Here is a 14,888-nt window from a genome sequence, read left to right as displayed (position 1 = left end):
ATCATCATAATAAAAGAGAGAGCAAGGACTGTTTACCCGCCCACAGAAAAGGAAAAAAAAATTAATAGTACAGCCAGCACAACAATCTGACAGGGGTATCATTCTGCAACCAAACACAGACATGCTTTCCATTCTTACTTGGACTCCTGCTCACCAGAAAATGGAAGCTCAAGTCCAAGTGGCGATGCACCACGCGAAGGTGGGTTCGGGCTGCTAACTTCCGGGTGAGGTGATCCTGGAAGAGCGAGACGCTGACCTAGGAAGTTGGAGGCTGGTGATAGACCTCGTGCTGGAAAGGAGAACTTTGCAGACTCAGTGGCCGTGGGAGTTCGGCTTCCTGTGGCTTCTTCTTCGAAGTATTCTTCAGTTGGGGTCGCGAGAGCGGAGACGAACTTTGGTGTGGGTAGATTGCTTGGCTGGACACCAGGTGTAGAGAGCGGTGAGAAGTACATTGAAGTTGGGCGCGTCTCTGGATCGTTGGAGTCGGCGTCCTCGTGAGCTTGTTCCATAGGTGAGAGATCAAGGTTCTTGATCTCTGGCTCGGGTGTTGGTGGAGACTCTGCGATCGTGCTCAGAGTCGGCTCTGCCAACTGTGACACTGGTCGACTTGCATCCTCAGTCGGCTCAGGCGTGTGGAGCTCTCTTTGAGGAGGTGGAGATCTCGAGTGAGACTTTGACAGGCTTGGTAGGCTTGGTAGCGAGCCAGAGTCAGCTGAGTCGGATCTGTTGGATGGATACGAGCCTGGCCGACTTGAGTCTTCAGCCTCAATCTTGGACTGGCGAGAGAATAGACTTTCTTCCTCAGAACTGGTCTTGGAGAATTGGCTCCTCTCCTCTGGGCCGGGCTTGTTCGAGTCAACAAGAGCACTAACCGTTGGCAGCTCATCGACCTCGGACACATCTTCAGACTTGCGAGATGCCTCGGCGAGCAGGCTGGCAGTCGGAAGATCGTCCTCCTGAATAGAACGAGAGGACAAGACATCGATGGCCAAGTCACGTGTAGCCAGCTCCGGCTGAGCTTCCTCCAAAGTCATGGCGGTGGTTTGATTGACATAGTTTGGCTTGCTCGGAGAAGGAGTTGGACCACGCTCGAGAGCGGCGACGGTTGCCTCGTCGATGTACTTTTCAGTAACGGGAGATGGGGATCGAGCATCAGCGTCAGCAGCATCAGCCTCCTGGTCCCAGTCACCAGGCGGTACTTCTGGTCGAGCCTCCTCGAAAGTGGTAGCAGTTGCAGAGTCGACATATTTTGGACCAGCGCCAGGGGACGGGGAACGAGCAGGCAAGTCATCAAGTCTCAACTCGGAACCAGTTCTTGACATCTCTGGTTCTTCCCTCTCCATCGGTGTGATTGCGGTAGCCTGATCAACATATTTGGGCTTGGCTGGAGATGGAGAGCGCACCGACTTATTGACAGATTCCGCAACGTCGTCAGTTTTTGCCTTTAGCTGCAGAAGAGACATCGCCTGTCGTACAGGGAAAGGAAGCGAAGATTTGGGGAAATTGCTGTCCTTGCTTCCTTCCTCAATATCCGTCTCATCAGCGTCGGACTGTGGGGCCTCTTCAATCTGTGGTGGCGCCGGCGACGGCTCTGGTTCCACCTCTTCTTCTGACTCCTCGGTCTCTGGATCAGTCTCGTGAAGGGTTGAAAGCTGCTCATGATGAGCAGAAGCGGCAACGCTGTCATAGTCATCGCGATCAGCAGGATCAACGAACCCTGGCTCATGCTCGACTGGTGATGGAGATCGTGGTGCCACGCTGTCATAGTCATCACGATCTGCTGGGTCAACATTGCGAAGCTCTGCTTGTCTAGCAAGCATTGGACTGTCTTGCATCTCGCTGCCAATCTCTTCAATACGAGGCGATGTAGCCTCAGAGAACAGCTCCTCGCGCTCTGACTGAGGCGTTGGAGTGCGGAGGATCTGGGCGAGCTTTTCGACAGGAGAGGCTGCACGAGAAGGCTCACGCTCATCATCAGACCCGCTTCCCATTCGGTCGACTGGCGGCGAGATCGAGCGCGATCCAGCTTCGTTGAATAGGCCAATCTCAAAGGGCACTTCGATATCAGATCCGGGCGTAGATGCAATGCTGTCGCGGTTACAATCAATCTCGTCTCCCAAGATTGAAGGAGAGCGAGAGTTATCGGCAAGATCACCAGTACGTGGCTCATCCAAATGGCTTGCAATTGGTTCTTCGTCATCATCGTCTCTGTTCAGCTTCTCTACAGGAGGAGAAGGTGAACGAGACGCGAGTCCTTCAATGAGCTTATTGATCTCAGGATTCTGAGCAACCGACGTTGGTGCTGGACAAGCTGGACCATCAAGCTTGAGATCCTCCTCCTCCATGCCAGGACTGGCAGGCGGCGACATTTGCTCGTCCTCAGCAGCAATCCTTTGGCCAAGCGTTGGAACTATCATCTGAGAAACTGGGCGAGTTGGAAGAAACTCAGATCCAGGAGTGTTCATGTCGGTGCCAGCTGTGTATTGCTCTGGAGATGGGCCCTGGTAAGACTCGCCACGGTGGATGCTAACGCCAGCAGCCTCATCTGGAGATTCGAGGGGAGAATCACCAGGGCTTCGAGCGTCATGCCAAGGTGTAGCGCCCCAGTTGGGCAGGGCATCTTTCTCGCCATCGGGAGTGCCAGTAGGTGACTCTTGGCAGGGACTGGCAACATGTGGACTCGGCATGGGCGAGGCGTTCTTCGACTCGGGGACTCTGGTGACTTCAGCAAGTCTGGCTGCAAGATCACCCGGAGATGGGGAGCGATGTCCGGGAGCAGAAGGACTTGGGAAGCCAGAGTCGCCTGGAGACAGCGCGTTCAAAGCAGCAATTTGAGCCTCATATGGTTGATTTTGGAACATGTTGCTCGGTCGAGATGGAGACATTGCAGCTGAGCTAGTGAGCGGCGACAAATGCGATGCGAGTTCCCCTGGTGAAGGTGGACCAGACCAGCCCTGTTCGCCGTGGAACGGCAGAGCAAGAGAAGAGACTGAAGGCTGGAGACCTGGCGAAGGAGATCGCTCGTCATTCAAAGCGCGATCAGCCGAAGCCTGAGCCATGGCAGCCAGAGTCGGATCATTTGTTTGAGGCGGTGAAGGCGAACGATCGCCATCGTATTTGGACGTGGAAGCATCAACAAGCTGTGCAAGGAGCTCCGGTGGAATCTTCGGGATCTCGTAATCAAAGTCTTGACCAGGACGTGGAGGTTGCCAATCGCGACCATCATCTTCATCGTCGTCCTCACGTAGAGGAGATCCGGATGCCGAGCGCAGACGAAGACCAGCCAGTCCACGGAAGTAGTCATCAGGAGTGGCGTCTCGATCACCGATATAGCCATCCTCGTCATCCATGTACTTGTCATGGAGACCACCAGCACCGCGGCGAGGTGAATTTCCACCAAGTCGGAACTGGTCGGCAGGCTCGATTGAAGGCATGCGAGGAATTCCAGTACGTGGACTCGGATAAGCCTCGTTGGCAGGTGGCGGCGAGCGACCACGACCGTCATTCCTTTGCGGGCTGCCACGATCCATAGGTTGACCACCGTGGACGGGAATATCGTTCATCAATTCGTAGCCATGTGGGGGTAATGGATATGGAGAGTGAGCAGGCGAAGCGGAGTGATCACGCATGCTGAGAGGCGGCATATGTGGGAAGCCCGGAGATTGAGCATTGTCGGCGTACTTGTGCTCATCTTGTCTTGCTTGAGCTTCGTTGAGAGCCTTGTCAAGGTGCTCTTCCCAATCACTATCGGTCTGCATACCAGCGTCGGCAGATGTTGAGCGCTGATATGGTGGCGATCGTGACTTGCGTTGTGATGGATCAAAGTTGTCACCAGCATGAATGTCCAGTGCGACCGCATCTTCCAAGTGATCTTCCCAATCACTGTCCGTCTGCGTACCTCCCTCGACAGAGTGAGATCGAATTGCAGCGGGTGGTGAGCGAGACTTTGGAGGCGATCTGTTCGAGTGATCATTGACTTGCTTCGCAAGAGTCTGCTGAGGTGAAGGATCCTTCGAAGACCCAGGACTCCTTAGTCTGTCCATTGGCTGCAGAGGAGAGAGATGAGGGCGAACTGCGATTTCTTGACTGTTCGGTCGATCCTCTGGAGGAGATGGAAGGTCATCAGTTTGCACCGAAGCAGATCGGTTGTTGTTCTTATCAACCTGGTCGAGAGGTGGGTACTCATCGTCTGGACTTGTTTGAGTGTCCTTATTATGGGATTGAACAGACTCAGCCGAGTATGACCTTTCTTGCGGGGGGGACCGCGATGGAATGAGCGAGCGAGAGCGCAGCCTTTGACCCATTCCAGGTCGGCTTCGAGACCTGGATCGTGAGTCTTCGCGGAGCGGCGACATGTTCGGGGATCGGAATTCGCGACCATGAGCCTCCTCGGGCAAAATACCCGACATCAACGAAGTTGGTGAAGGTGGACGCCATTCTTGCTCCTTCTGGAATTTTGTGAATGGAGACTCCTCAGGTTGCTCGTAATGCTCGGGCGATGGTGCCACACCGGCTTGCCATGCAGTAGGCGACATGGACCTGTTGCGCTCCATGCGGTATACGGGAACGGCTTGAGAAGACGCAGTGCGAGGACCCTTGCCCATATCGTCGTAGTCTGGACCTGGAAGCGGTGAGAGAAATCTCGGAGGAGATCTGGTTCCGTTTCTCCACGGCGATGGACTTCTCCAGTCATTCTTCTCGCGGGTGTTTGGCGATGGGTTTCGCCACTCGCGAGAATGGTCCTCATTACGATTGTATGGGCCAGGGCTTTGCCACTCGCGAGATTCATTCATCTCATGCTGATACGGCTGTTCTGCGAAGGCATTGCCAATATCCTCCTTGATGGCCGGACCGTCCCAGAACATCGGCTGAGGCGATCGCTGACGAGAACGTGAGTGACGAGGGGAATCACGCTGCCAACCAACGTTGTACGTTGTCGGCGGACCGACATTGTAGGTCGTGGGAGGTAGCAGTTCGCCCGAGGCGGGTCGTGAACGAGATCGCGAACCATCGTTTTGCCATTGGTAAGGATGATTTGGCAGTGGTGAACGTGACTTGTTCCTCATCTCAGCCTCAACATTCCTGCTGGCATAGGGGAGATCAAGCTGAGAAACAGTCGGCGAAAGGGACGGCATTTGTTCACGGCCTCGTGGAGGAGACAGTGTCTGTGGACGATCATCAATGAAGTCATCGTCGTCTTCATCCGTTTGGTTGCCGGCGTCAATCATTCTGGGCAATACGGGTGGCGAACGCAAAGCGGCAGAAGATGCAGAACGTGGTGCAGGCACAATCGACCCTTCACGTCTGGGTGGCGACCGACCGCGGAACTTGACTTCTTCCGAGGTGGTGATGTTGGCACTCTCGTCTGTAAGGGGTACCGGTGATCTCGAAGGCGAGCGTGATGGAGATCGCATTTGGTTCATCTGCGTGAAAGGTGCGATATTCTCCATAGCGTACTGATCCGGTGCACCAGGTGACTGCATCGGCGATCTGGAAGGAGACCGAGTAGTCGGGTAGAAGTCGTGTGGTCCGGGAGAACCGAAGCCTTGATCCACATTCGTTGCCGAATCACGATATCCCGCAGGTCTTGGAATAGGAGATTTCTCATCTTCTGGTGTCGGGATATCAGCTTGGACCGCACGATCCACAGACACGGTGGACGGCTCTCGTGGTGCCATGTTTAGCGGTGGCGAACGGCCTCGAGGTGGCTCCATGTTGACTGGTTCTGGCTCGGGCTCAGATGGCCATTCCCAGCGACCGCTCGGAGGCGGAGGCGGAGACTTTGGCAGCATCGGCGACACTTCAATACCATTGTTCATGGAAGAGTTGTGATGAGCGCCGCGGACTGGTGACATGTCCTCTTCGTCGGTCTGAGTGCCCATCGAAGGTGCCTTGAGAGAGCCAAATTGATGTTCACTGGCATTTGGAGACAGGGATCGAGGACTGAACAAAACCTCTTGACTTCTTTGGTGCTTGGGTCGGATGGAAGGTGGCGATGGGGACAGCTCAGTGTCTTCAGTCTGCGTGGCAATCGAGTGAGATGAACCAGAAGCAGGGGGCGACATGAATGGTGGCGATGGAGTCTTTGCTGCTACCTCAGTAGCCTCGATAGTAGCGCTCGCAAGAGACGGAGTGCGAGCGATCTGGCTGACCGGTCGCTGGGAGTAAGACTTTGGCCGAGAGAAGATACCAGAAGCGACACCGCCGTCGATGGAATCGGCGGTAATTTGGGATACAGGCGGCGAGAGGGAACGAGCAATTGGTGACTTTGGAGGACTCTGTGGTGCGGTACCAAGGAGTACGCCATTGCCTTGCGGATCCGAGTTTCGTGTAGAATCAAGTTGTGATGAAGGGATGTTGGATGAGGCGTTCGCGCTCGGCTCAGAGCCAGGGCGGCCTCGCTCATCAACTTCGTCTTCAGCAAGTGCTCGAAGATTTGAAGGCCTCATCCGACTTCGGCTGGGGTGGATTGGACCATGTCTTCCGTGGGGAATGTCGGTGACGATGACTTCATGGTAGATGTCGTTTTCATCACGATACGACAAATGGGCCTCAGCAGGCTGTGTTGGTGGCTCGTGGCTGATCTCAACTCGAGAGCTTCCAGACTGCGGGCGGTACTGGAGCGCAGTTCCGTCGCCGGGAGCACTCCCATACATGGGTTGCTCGCCAGCTCGATTACGAGACATGGCGGAAGCACTGTCCGCAGTAGACATGTTCTCGCCAGGCTTGTCATTGATTGACTCGGAGTATCGTACATCTTCCCGATCTTGCCTGAAAGCGTTTTCAGCATCGCCAAAACCGTTGCGTGAAATCTCAGTAGGCACCAGATCGGGTGAGCCGTCATCGGAATCGAGTGGGCCGCGAATAGCCATCTGGCGAGTGAAGGATCCGTTGAGCCAGTCGTCGTCTGCTTCCCGAACTCCACCGTTCATCCATCTCTGAACAAGACCGACGGTAGCGGGTGCACAGACGCAGATGACGGAAAGGTTGGCTTCGACGATGCTCCACAGTCCGATCCAGTGGTAGTACCAGGTCGCATTTGATTCGCGGTCGCTGCGTGCGAGGAAAGCGATTCGGACGATGGAAAAGATGGTCACGAGAGCACCCATGCCAAAGACAGTTGACAGAGCCAGCTTCTTTGACCAGCCAATCTGGAGCTTGCGGAGGCCAGGTACAGGGAGCAGGAAGACGATGATGTTGTAGACAATGTCGAGTGCAGCAAAGGCATACAGCATTGGAGCTAGCTGGATGCAATTTCCGTTGCCTCCAGAAATGTAGTTCCAAGCGTAGCTGATCGGCTCGCATTGGAAGATGGTGGCCAGGACGAAAGCGAGCATTGTGGCGATGCACAGGCCGATGGTGATCCAGCAAGCCAGTCGGAAAGGCTTGGTGATGGAGTCGGCCGTCCAGATGCGAAGGTATAGCAGGACAATGGCAAGCTTTGCCAGCATGACGACGCAAATGTAGAGGATTTCAGTCGCATAAAACCAATGAAGGATTCTGCTAATGCTCGAAGCACTGTTGAACCACATGTCCCGACCTAGGCCCAGTCTTGCTTCTTGATGCAGACTGACGTCCAGAGGGATCAGCAAGACGAAGGCGAGGATGATGACATAGTCGTCCCAGTCGTAGCCGTTTCCATTGACACCTGGCCATCTTGAGACCAGGCGAAGGGCAACAAAGATGACAGTCAGAGCGAAGTAGGCCCAGGTCACACCAATCAGGTATGATTCTCCACTGCGGGTGGCTTCTTCATCGCTACAGCTGTCCGAGTGAAAGCGCTGTCCGGCAATGCGTTCTGTGCTCGTGGTGCATTGTGTCTGAAGGCAGGATGTGTATGCAGAAGTTAGCGAGCTGTCGTCGCAGAAGCAAGCATCTGTTGTCTGGCAGGTTGGCAGTGTGTCTATGCATCCTTGCTACATGCCAGGATTAGCGGTCAGTGAAGTATGGGATAGCAAGGGAGATGATGGATGCAACTTACCACACAGGAAGGTAGTGCTGATGTGTGTGTGGCTTGGCGACTGCGAAGGTCAAGTGCTGTGACGGCCGAGGGTGCAGTCAGCCTCCCCGCGAGCGCCGGCAACAACACCAGTATGCTCGGCGTGCACAACATGTCGACGTGTGCTTCAACGTTGGACGAGGTCGACAGCGCAGCGCAGCGACATGGGAGGGCGTTCCTGGCAGCGGCGGGAAGCGCTATATTTGATGCACATGCTTGATGGCATCTTCGATTTAGTTCGCATTGCGACTCATGCACAGCGCAGCGGGCACCGCACCGCACCGCACCAGCAGTTCGGCGGCTGGATTGGATCTGGTGGCATCGCATCGCATCAGATCAGCCTAGAATACGCAAAGCTACGCTGGCCGCCCACTCCACCCTTGGGCATGCGATGCGATGCGCTAGAATACTGTCACTCATCGCCCTCACCTCGTCTCACCCTTCACTCGAGCACGATGTGATGGCCGACCCTGCCAGACCGACGCCCGCGCCCGCGCCCGCGCCCGCGCCCGCGCCCGCGCTCTCGATGGCTGCAGCGCACTGGCGGCCAAAGTCTGGGGCCTGAATGTGGTTGGGTTGACGCCATGCCATCTGCACGCCGCTCTGACTCGCGGCGACGTGGCAGCTCAGCTCTAGACTGAGCCACTGCATCACTCTGCATGCCCCGGCTGAGCGCACGAATCAGGCCCCCGCAATGCCCGGTCGTGGTTGGATTGATGTTGCTTGCGTGAAAGCATATTTGTATGCAGCAGCAGAGGGAGGCAGGCAGGCGTGCGCTTTCCCTCGACCTGCATGTGGCCCTGAGTCGTGGAATATGCTTCGATGCGGGCGTCGTGCGGACCGTGGAGCGTCATCGGATAGATCTAGTGGCAGTCTTGATGATCAGGTACGCTACGGTACGTTATTGCTGGATCGGGACTCCCATTGAAGTGGTGGGTGAGTGAGCAGTCGCATGCAGCCTCATGTTGAACAGCATCCAAGCACGGTGGAGTGGAGAGCTTCGTACTGTAGTTCTACAGTAGAACAATAATAACGTTAAGATTGCGGAGGATGGCCGGCCGGCAGCAGCCTTCCGAGCGCCACCCATTTGCCATCATTTGCTTTGCATCCACGCCCAAGTCATGTCTGCACCCGATGCCAGTACCGCCTTTCGATCGCTCCATCATCCATCCGAGCCAGTTCCGCAGAATGACTCGCGAACCACGACCCTGCTGAGCCTGGAGAACTGCTGTACGCCACGCCCCACGCCCTTCCAACCACCTCTTCCTCGACTTCCTCCCGGTGACGACGACGAACCGTATGCGAACAGCTGGAGCGCATCAGACAAAACATGTGAAGGAGCCTGCCGAAGCTGCACACTCACCCACCTAGGAGTACAGTGTCGTGAATTGATCATGTTGCGCAAAGTAGTAGTCCGAGGAAAGATGTCATATGAAATCTCTCTCTCTCTCGCGCGCGCGTGCAAGCATGAACCCTTGGGGCGTGTCACGGAGAACTCTCTTTGGGGAAGCAACACGACCTCTGCAGAGTTTCATGTGGAAACCACCATCCTGAAGCCTCAACTCCAAAGCGTCACTGAAATAGCTGCCGTCATGTCGTTCCAAGAACTTCGTCATCACGACCCCACTTAACCTCGAGCCACGAGAAAGATCAAGACTCACTTCCAACCAGACCACCCTCGTCCCTTTCTTGCCCGTCGCTCAGCACAACCGTCATGACGTCCCGAATCTGGCTCGCAGACAACGCCGACTCCTCATCCTTCGCCAACAGTCGGGCCATCTTCATGACATTCTTAATCTGTCTGCCGTTGAGAGCCTCGGCAGCAAACGACCTCACATCGGAATCACTGACATCGGCACCCTTCAAGAAATTCCTCCAGATATTCTCCCGACACTTCTGATCCAGAGGTTGGAAGGGTAGTGTGAGATGGATTCTGGAGTGGAACGCCTCGTCAAACTTTACAATCCGGTTCGTGGTGAGGATGAGGATGCCCTTGTAGTACTCTAGGATTCGAAGAAAGGCTATCACAACATGTTACTACTCATCCCTCAGCATGAGCGGCTTGATCCCACTTACCAGCGACACGCTTGTTTCGCTCTCGAGCCCCCGCCGTATCGACACGCTTCTCCAAGAATGCATCTGCCTCGTCAAGCAGCAGTACGGCGTTCCATGAGGCAGCGAGTCGTTTCGTAGAAGAGTCTTGAGATAAGGACTTTTGATAGTGATGGAGTGTAGCTCAATCGGCTTGGATGAATCCTGAGATCGAGGTGCCTGCTTGTATCGGATCAGTAGCGCGTGCTCAGGACTTGGTGTAGAGCTGTTGAGATTTTCGGGCAGCTCGTCCAGCCAGCTGATACCACCCTTGTCATGTGGAACTCCATACAGATTTTTGGCCAGCTTAGCAGGAGCTGTCTGGCTTCGATCCAAGACATTCGCGTCGTCGCCGCTCATGATGGCGATGGATAAAATGCCGTGTAACACTCACAGCTTGCATCTGTTTCGCAACATATATTTACCGCGCGTGTTCTGTTGACGTAGTGCGGGTAGACGAGGGGTACATTTCGATCAGCATCCGAGGCGTATTTCTCTTCACCATCTAGATTTTTGAGGCTGTGATACTGTACATCCCGTGTCCCGTGAACCTGGAAACCATTGCTAGTATGCCTACTGCATTTGCAAAATGACGGCCCTAGGATCGAGTTCTGGTGCAGCCGACTGACAACAGGCTGGCCTTTGACTAAACAGCAAATCGTAGCAATTCTGAGGGCCAATGCCATAGGACTGTTGAAGGCGGATGACCGATGCGCTCATGATGATGTTTCTCGTGAGGTGGTGTGCTGAGGCAGGTTGGCGCCGAGGTGAGGTGAGGTGTTGTTTTGGAGCAGGGATGCTTCGGTTGAAGTTCGGCAGTCTAGAATAGTGCAGAAGGAGGTGAGCTCCAATCCGTTTCACATGCAAATTACATGTACTTTGCTCTGCATATCATGAGCGCATGCCAGCCTAGCCTCTATTCCACCTCTCCACGCTATCGACATGTCCTCACCACACCGGCGCAGCGTCTCTCGGGGCCGCTCTCGCACACCGGCACGCCCAGCCGCGGCGACCAGCGACAACGCGCGACGATCTAACTCCCGCTCGAACAGCAGAGACCACGCCAATGGAACGCGCGACAGTCGATCACGCAGCAGAGGCAGGAGCCATAGCCGGTCAAGATCGCGTGGCAGATCACGGAGCATATCGCGCAGCAGAAGCAGAAGCGGGTCAGGAAGTCGCGGCGATCAGCCAAGGAGTGCAAAGATTGTCATTGAGAAGCTCACCAAGAACGTAAACGCCACTCATCTGCGAGAGATCTTTAGCACGTATGGCGCTATACAAGAGCTGGAGATGCCGATGAACAAGCACTTCATGACTAACCGGGGCATCGCCTACGTGTTGTACAGTCAGGCTAGCTATGCAGAGGCAGCAATCGCGAACATGCACGAGGCACAACTCGATGGCGCTCTGATCAGCGTGAGCATAGTCTTGCCCAGGCGCCGATTCAGTAGAAGCCCGCCACCAATGCGGCCTCCACCGAATCGCTTCGGCGAGCCACATCGACATCGAGATGGTCCACCGCCGCTTCCTTCAATGAGAGGCAGGGGTGGTAGATGGGGGGGTAGTCCCGCTCCGCCAAGCAGGTATGGTCCACCTCCGAGGGGTGGGGGAGGAGGAGGAGGCTACCGAGATCGCTACGACGACCGAGATAGCTATCGCCCACGAAGCTACTCGCGCAGTCGCTCACCACCAATGAGGAGACGAAGTCCTTCATATTCTGGCAGGAGCAGGAGTCCCAGCCGGTCCCCTCCCGTGCGAGGGAGAGGTCCGCCCAGAGGTGGTGGAGGTGGCGGTAGAAGGCGGAGAAGTTACAGCTATTCCAGCTACAGCAGCCGGAGTCGCAGCAGAAGCAGAGATCGTGGTGGCAGAGGCCGGCGTTGAACGGAAAGATAGGAGAATTCATTCACGCGGCGCCTGCGGGAAGCAGACAGTGATCGTGTACGAAATGTTCGAAAGCACTGCGCGACACTCAAGCACCGGACAACGCAGCATCCAGCGAGAGCTTGCGGCCCAATTGGCACTTGCAATGGCATCAGAGTCAAGACTGGTGCGTGGATCCTGCTGTGCAAAATTGAACCACTGCATGCTTGTAATGAAGCTACATGTCAAATGGGCCTCATACTTTCGCCGCCGTCAATAAGTCCTGACTGTGCGCCAGAAATCGGAGGAGCGAGCGTGCTAAGCCAAACTCACAAACCGCGTTGAGAGCGCTGTGAACATGCAGCCTCATGAAAAGGCCTTTAAGAATGTCCCTACCGCCAGCATCAGTCACAGAGATGGAATGCGAACTCGGGGAGTGCGCAGGCTTCATTCAACGAAGTTGCATCCACTGATCAGAGGCCTGAGGGAACTGATGGCGTCTTGAGCCAATCCACTCGATGGCAAGGGTAGCCACATCCATAGCAAGCATGCTCTGGACCAGTCTACAGAGCACAAGACCAATCAAATCATAATTCATTCATGGTATCAGGAACAATCACGCCAACTTCCACCTTAACCTCTCCACACTAACCTTCTCACCCTTCTCACTCCTCCTCACGCAGTTCTCCTCTCCAATAAGCTCCCACTCACCCTCATCAATCCCCAACCCACTCCTCAAACCCCCTCCCTGCGCCTTCCCGCCCACACCCACAACCTCAAGCGTCAAATCCCTCACTCCCGCATCCAAAGCCTGCCTCAACATCTGCCCCCCAACCCCCTTCTCCAACGCCAAATCCCCCAAATCCCCCAAAATCTCCACAACCAACCTCTTCGCCCAACACCCCCTCGCCACCGCAAAAGTATTAAAAAACCTCCTCTCCCTCAACCAACCCGCATTACTCCTCACCCTCACACCCTTGATAAGCTTCCGATTCTCCCCCGTCAAACGTTTCAGAAAACCATCAAGTGCCACAAGCGTCGCGACAGTTTTTTCCGCGGACAAGTGCATGGATTGATGGTTCGCGGTGTCCCGGTCAGGATAGAAGAGGTCGAACGTGGGTTCCGCTTGTTCGAGCGCGAGGTGTGAGGCTTCGGAGTAGATTCTTCGACAACTGAGGAGGAGGGAGGTATAACATCTTGGCTCCCTGTGTTCGCTTTTTGGGTCGGGTGGAGCTAGAGCATAGCTCCAAATCAAAACCCGAATCTCGCCCGGCAGTGTGGCGAACAGGGTCGATTGTTCTTGGGTATGGTAATTTGAAGAAATTTGGATGGGAGTTGCGTGTTCCGCGGTAAGGGTGCTGATGGTCGTGAGTCTGGAGTCTTTGGTTTGAGGACGGATGGAAGATTCCCGTTTGGAAGTTGATTTGGACGCAGATCTTCTTTCTTTGCGTCGTTTCCGCCATTCTTTGGCTTTGTGGAGCAATTTTTGCATTTTGATTTGGTCTTTCATGGCACCGACACCCCTTATGCGCGAGTCAGGTCAAGGAGTATAGGTTGCTGCGAGGTCAGTTTGGTATGGCTGCTGGCGGGATGTTATGGGCGTATTTCGGTGACACCACTAGGACGTTGTCGTATTACGTGGCGCGGTCTGAGGTTGTGTGAGAGATGTCTCTCGGAGTAAACGTCGGTGGTTTCATCAGGGCTGAAGTCAAACTCTCGCCTGCATAATACCACCACCATTCCCGTGACTTGAATGCAGGAATGCCCGAGGCAGTCCTCAGCAGACTGGGCAATGAATGCGCCATGTATGTCAGAAAGACTATTCGCTGTCGAAATGATGCAAGTAGTGAAAGTGGTCTATGTAGTCGTGAGGACTCCCCTTCATTGGAGCTACTATGCTACCATGCCCCCCGTATGCAAGTTCGCTTCCTCCACCGCTCATGGGATTCAGCATAGACAAAAATTGGAACCAAAACGCCATAGGCCGAGTTTTCTTTTGCGGCACGTTCATCGGTCACATATGCACACGGTTTCCTCACGAATCTCACCATCTTCGCAGACAGTGTTGTCGTCTTCCTCTATGCTCGTGATTCTACGCCCGAACTTGCGCTCTCTCTCACCTAGTAGCCGACCTTGACGAGGTAGTCGCCAAGCTGCTCAACAGTGTTGGCAGCAGTACCAGGCTGGACAGTCTCTGGGTAGTGTGTGACGAGGATAGCCTGTGTGGTCTTGACGATAACGACGCCTTCCCGACCCTATGATAACCAGAGTTAGCAGTGTTCTTGGTCATGATATACCGAAGGCCATCCCTTTCCGCCTGCTCGAGGAGGTATCACTCACCTTCTTTCCGTATATACTTCTGTCATCAGCCTTCAGCACGACGAAGCGCTCTCCTGCAACGTGGAGACCAGTGCTCTGAACCTGCTTGACGCCGTCTGTGCCCTTGTCTTTGTATGCCGCAACGATCTCTTGCATCTCTTGAGGTGAGACCTGGAAGCCAGCACTCGTCGCCCACACGCTGTTGCCCTCGCTGTTGAAGATAGCCGCCTTGTCCACATTGCCAGTGCCGACGAGGCTGGAAATAAGAGTCAGTCATGATTGGGTTATCGCAGCGCTCGACAGCCTGGCGGAGGGAGATGGTTTGGTCGGAGTGCATTACCTGGTATCAACATAGGCTGTTCAATATTCAGTCAGCGTTTGCCATTGCAGCAGTGCTCGAGCACGAGCGGGATGTGCTCCAGCTCCTGCGCGGTGAGGCGGTTGGCATCAGACTGACCTTGCCAAGACATCTTTGCGGAGCTGTACGGTGTTGTGTGAGTGTGTCGGATCAAGTCTCTAGTTGCGGGAACGCGATCAGAGTTGAGTCGCACAGAGAGTATTAGGCAGATGGACAGTCGTGATCACTCTCTGAGATGTGCCTGGGTTGTTTTCTGGC

General features: G+C 55.0%; 5 protein-coding genes across 5 annotated transcripts; 1 reads left to right on the top strand and 4 right to left on the bottom strand.

The window, feature by feature from the left end:
* Positions 1-6,956: 6,956 nt before the first annotated feature.
* On the bottom strand, positions 6,957-7,649 carry MYCFIDRAFT_14484 (uncharacterized protein; the record flags this gene model as incomplete). The annotated part of the gene is made up of 1 exon (XM_007934269.1): positions 6,957-7,649. A coding segment is annotated over one exon (693 nt), but the record flags the coding sequence as incomplete, so codon positions are not given.
* A 2,000-nt stretch (positions 7,650-9,649) lies between these two features.
* On the bottom strand, positions 9,650-10,181 carry MYCFIDRAFT_43888 (uncharacterized protein; the record flags this gene model as incomplete). The annotated part of the gene is made up of 2 exons (XM_007934278.1): positions 9,650-10,020; positions 10,076-10,181. Coding segments are annotated over 2 exons (477 nt in total), but the record flags the coding sequence as incomplete, so codon positions are not given.
* Positions 10,182-11,287: 1,106 nt separating this feature from the next.
* On the top strand, positions 11,288-11,518 carry MYCFIDRAFT_9423 (uncharacterized protein; the record flags this gene model as incomplete). Its single annotated transcript, XM_007934268.1, has 1 exon — positions 11,288-11,518. A coding segment is annotated over one exon (231 nt), but the record flags the coding sequence as incomplete, so codon positions are not given.
* Positions 11,519-12,569: 1,051 nt separating this feature from the next.
* On the bottom strand, positions 12,570-13,463 carry MYCFIDRAFT_180538 (uncharacterized protein; the record flags this gene model as incomplete). The annotated part of the gene is made up of 1 exon (XM_007934332.1): positions 12,570-13,463. One exon carries the CDS (start codon positions 13,461-13,463, stop codon positions 12,570-12,572), a length of 894 nt encoding a protein of 297 aa, XP_007932523.1.
* Positions 13,464-13,777: 314 nt separating this feature from the next.
* Positions 13,778-14,829, bottom strand: MYCFIDRAFT_71080 (uncharacterized protein). Its single transcript, XM_007934307.1, has 4 exons — positions 14,730-14,829; positions 14,613-14,628; positions 14,294-14,528; positions 13,778-14,208 (listed from the first exon to the last, which is right to left on the bottom strand). The coding sequence occupies exons 1-4, from the start codon at positions 14,740-14,742 to the stop codon at positions 14,074-14,076; spliced, it is 399 nt and encodes a 132-aa protein (XP_007932498.1). The 5' UTR covers positions 14,743-14,829; the 3' UTR covers positions 13,778-14,073.
* Between the last annotated feature and the right edge of the window lie 59 nt (positions 14,830-14,888).

This window comes from Pseudocercospora fijiensis (assembly GCF_000340215.1).
Source record: "Pseudocercospora fijiensis CIRAD86 unplaced genomic scaffold MYCFIscaffold_19, whole genome shotgun sequence".
Taxonomy (NCBI): domain Eukaryota; kingdom Fungi; phylum Ascomycota; class Dothideomycetes; order Mycosphaerellales; family Mycosphaerellaceae; genus Pseudocercospora; species Pseudocercospora fijiensis.
This window is presented reverse-complemented; position numbering and strand designations above follow the sequence as displayed.

What these genes read in the sequence shown, in the direction of transcription:
- MYCFIDRAFT_71080 (XM_007934307.1), bottom strand. An exon ending in GAAGTATATACGGAAAGAAG is followed by an intron (nt 14,209 to 14,293) that starts GTGAGTGATACC and finishes TGGTTATCATAG; the next exon opens with GGTCGGGAAGGCGTCGTTAT.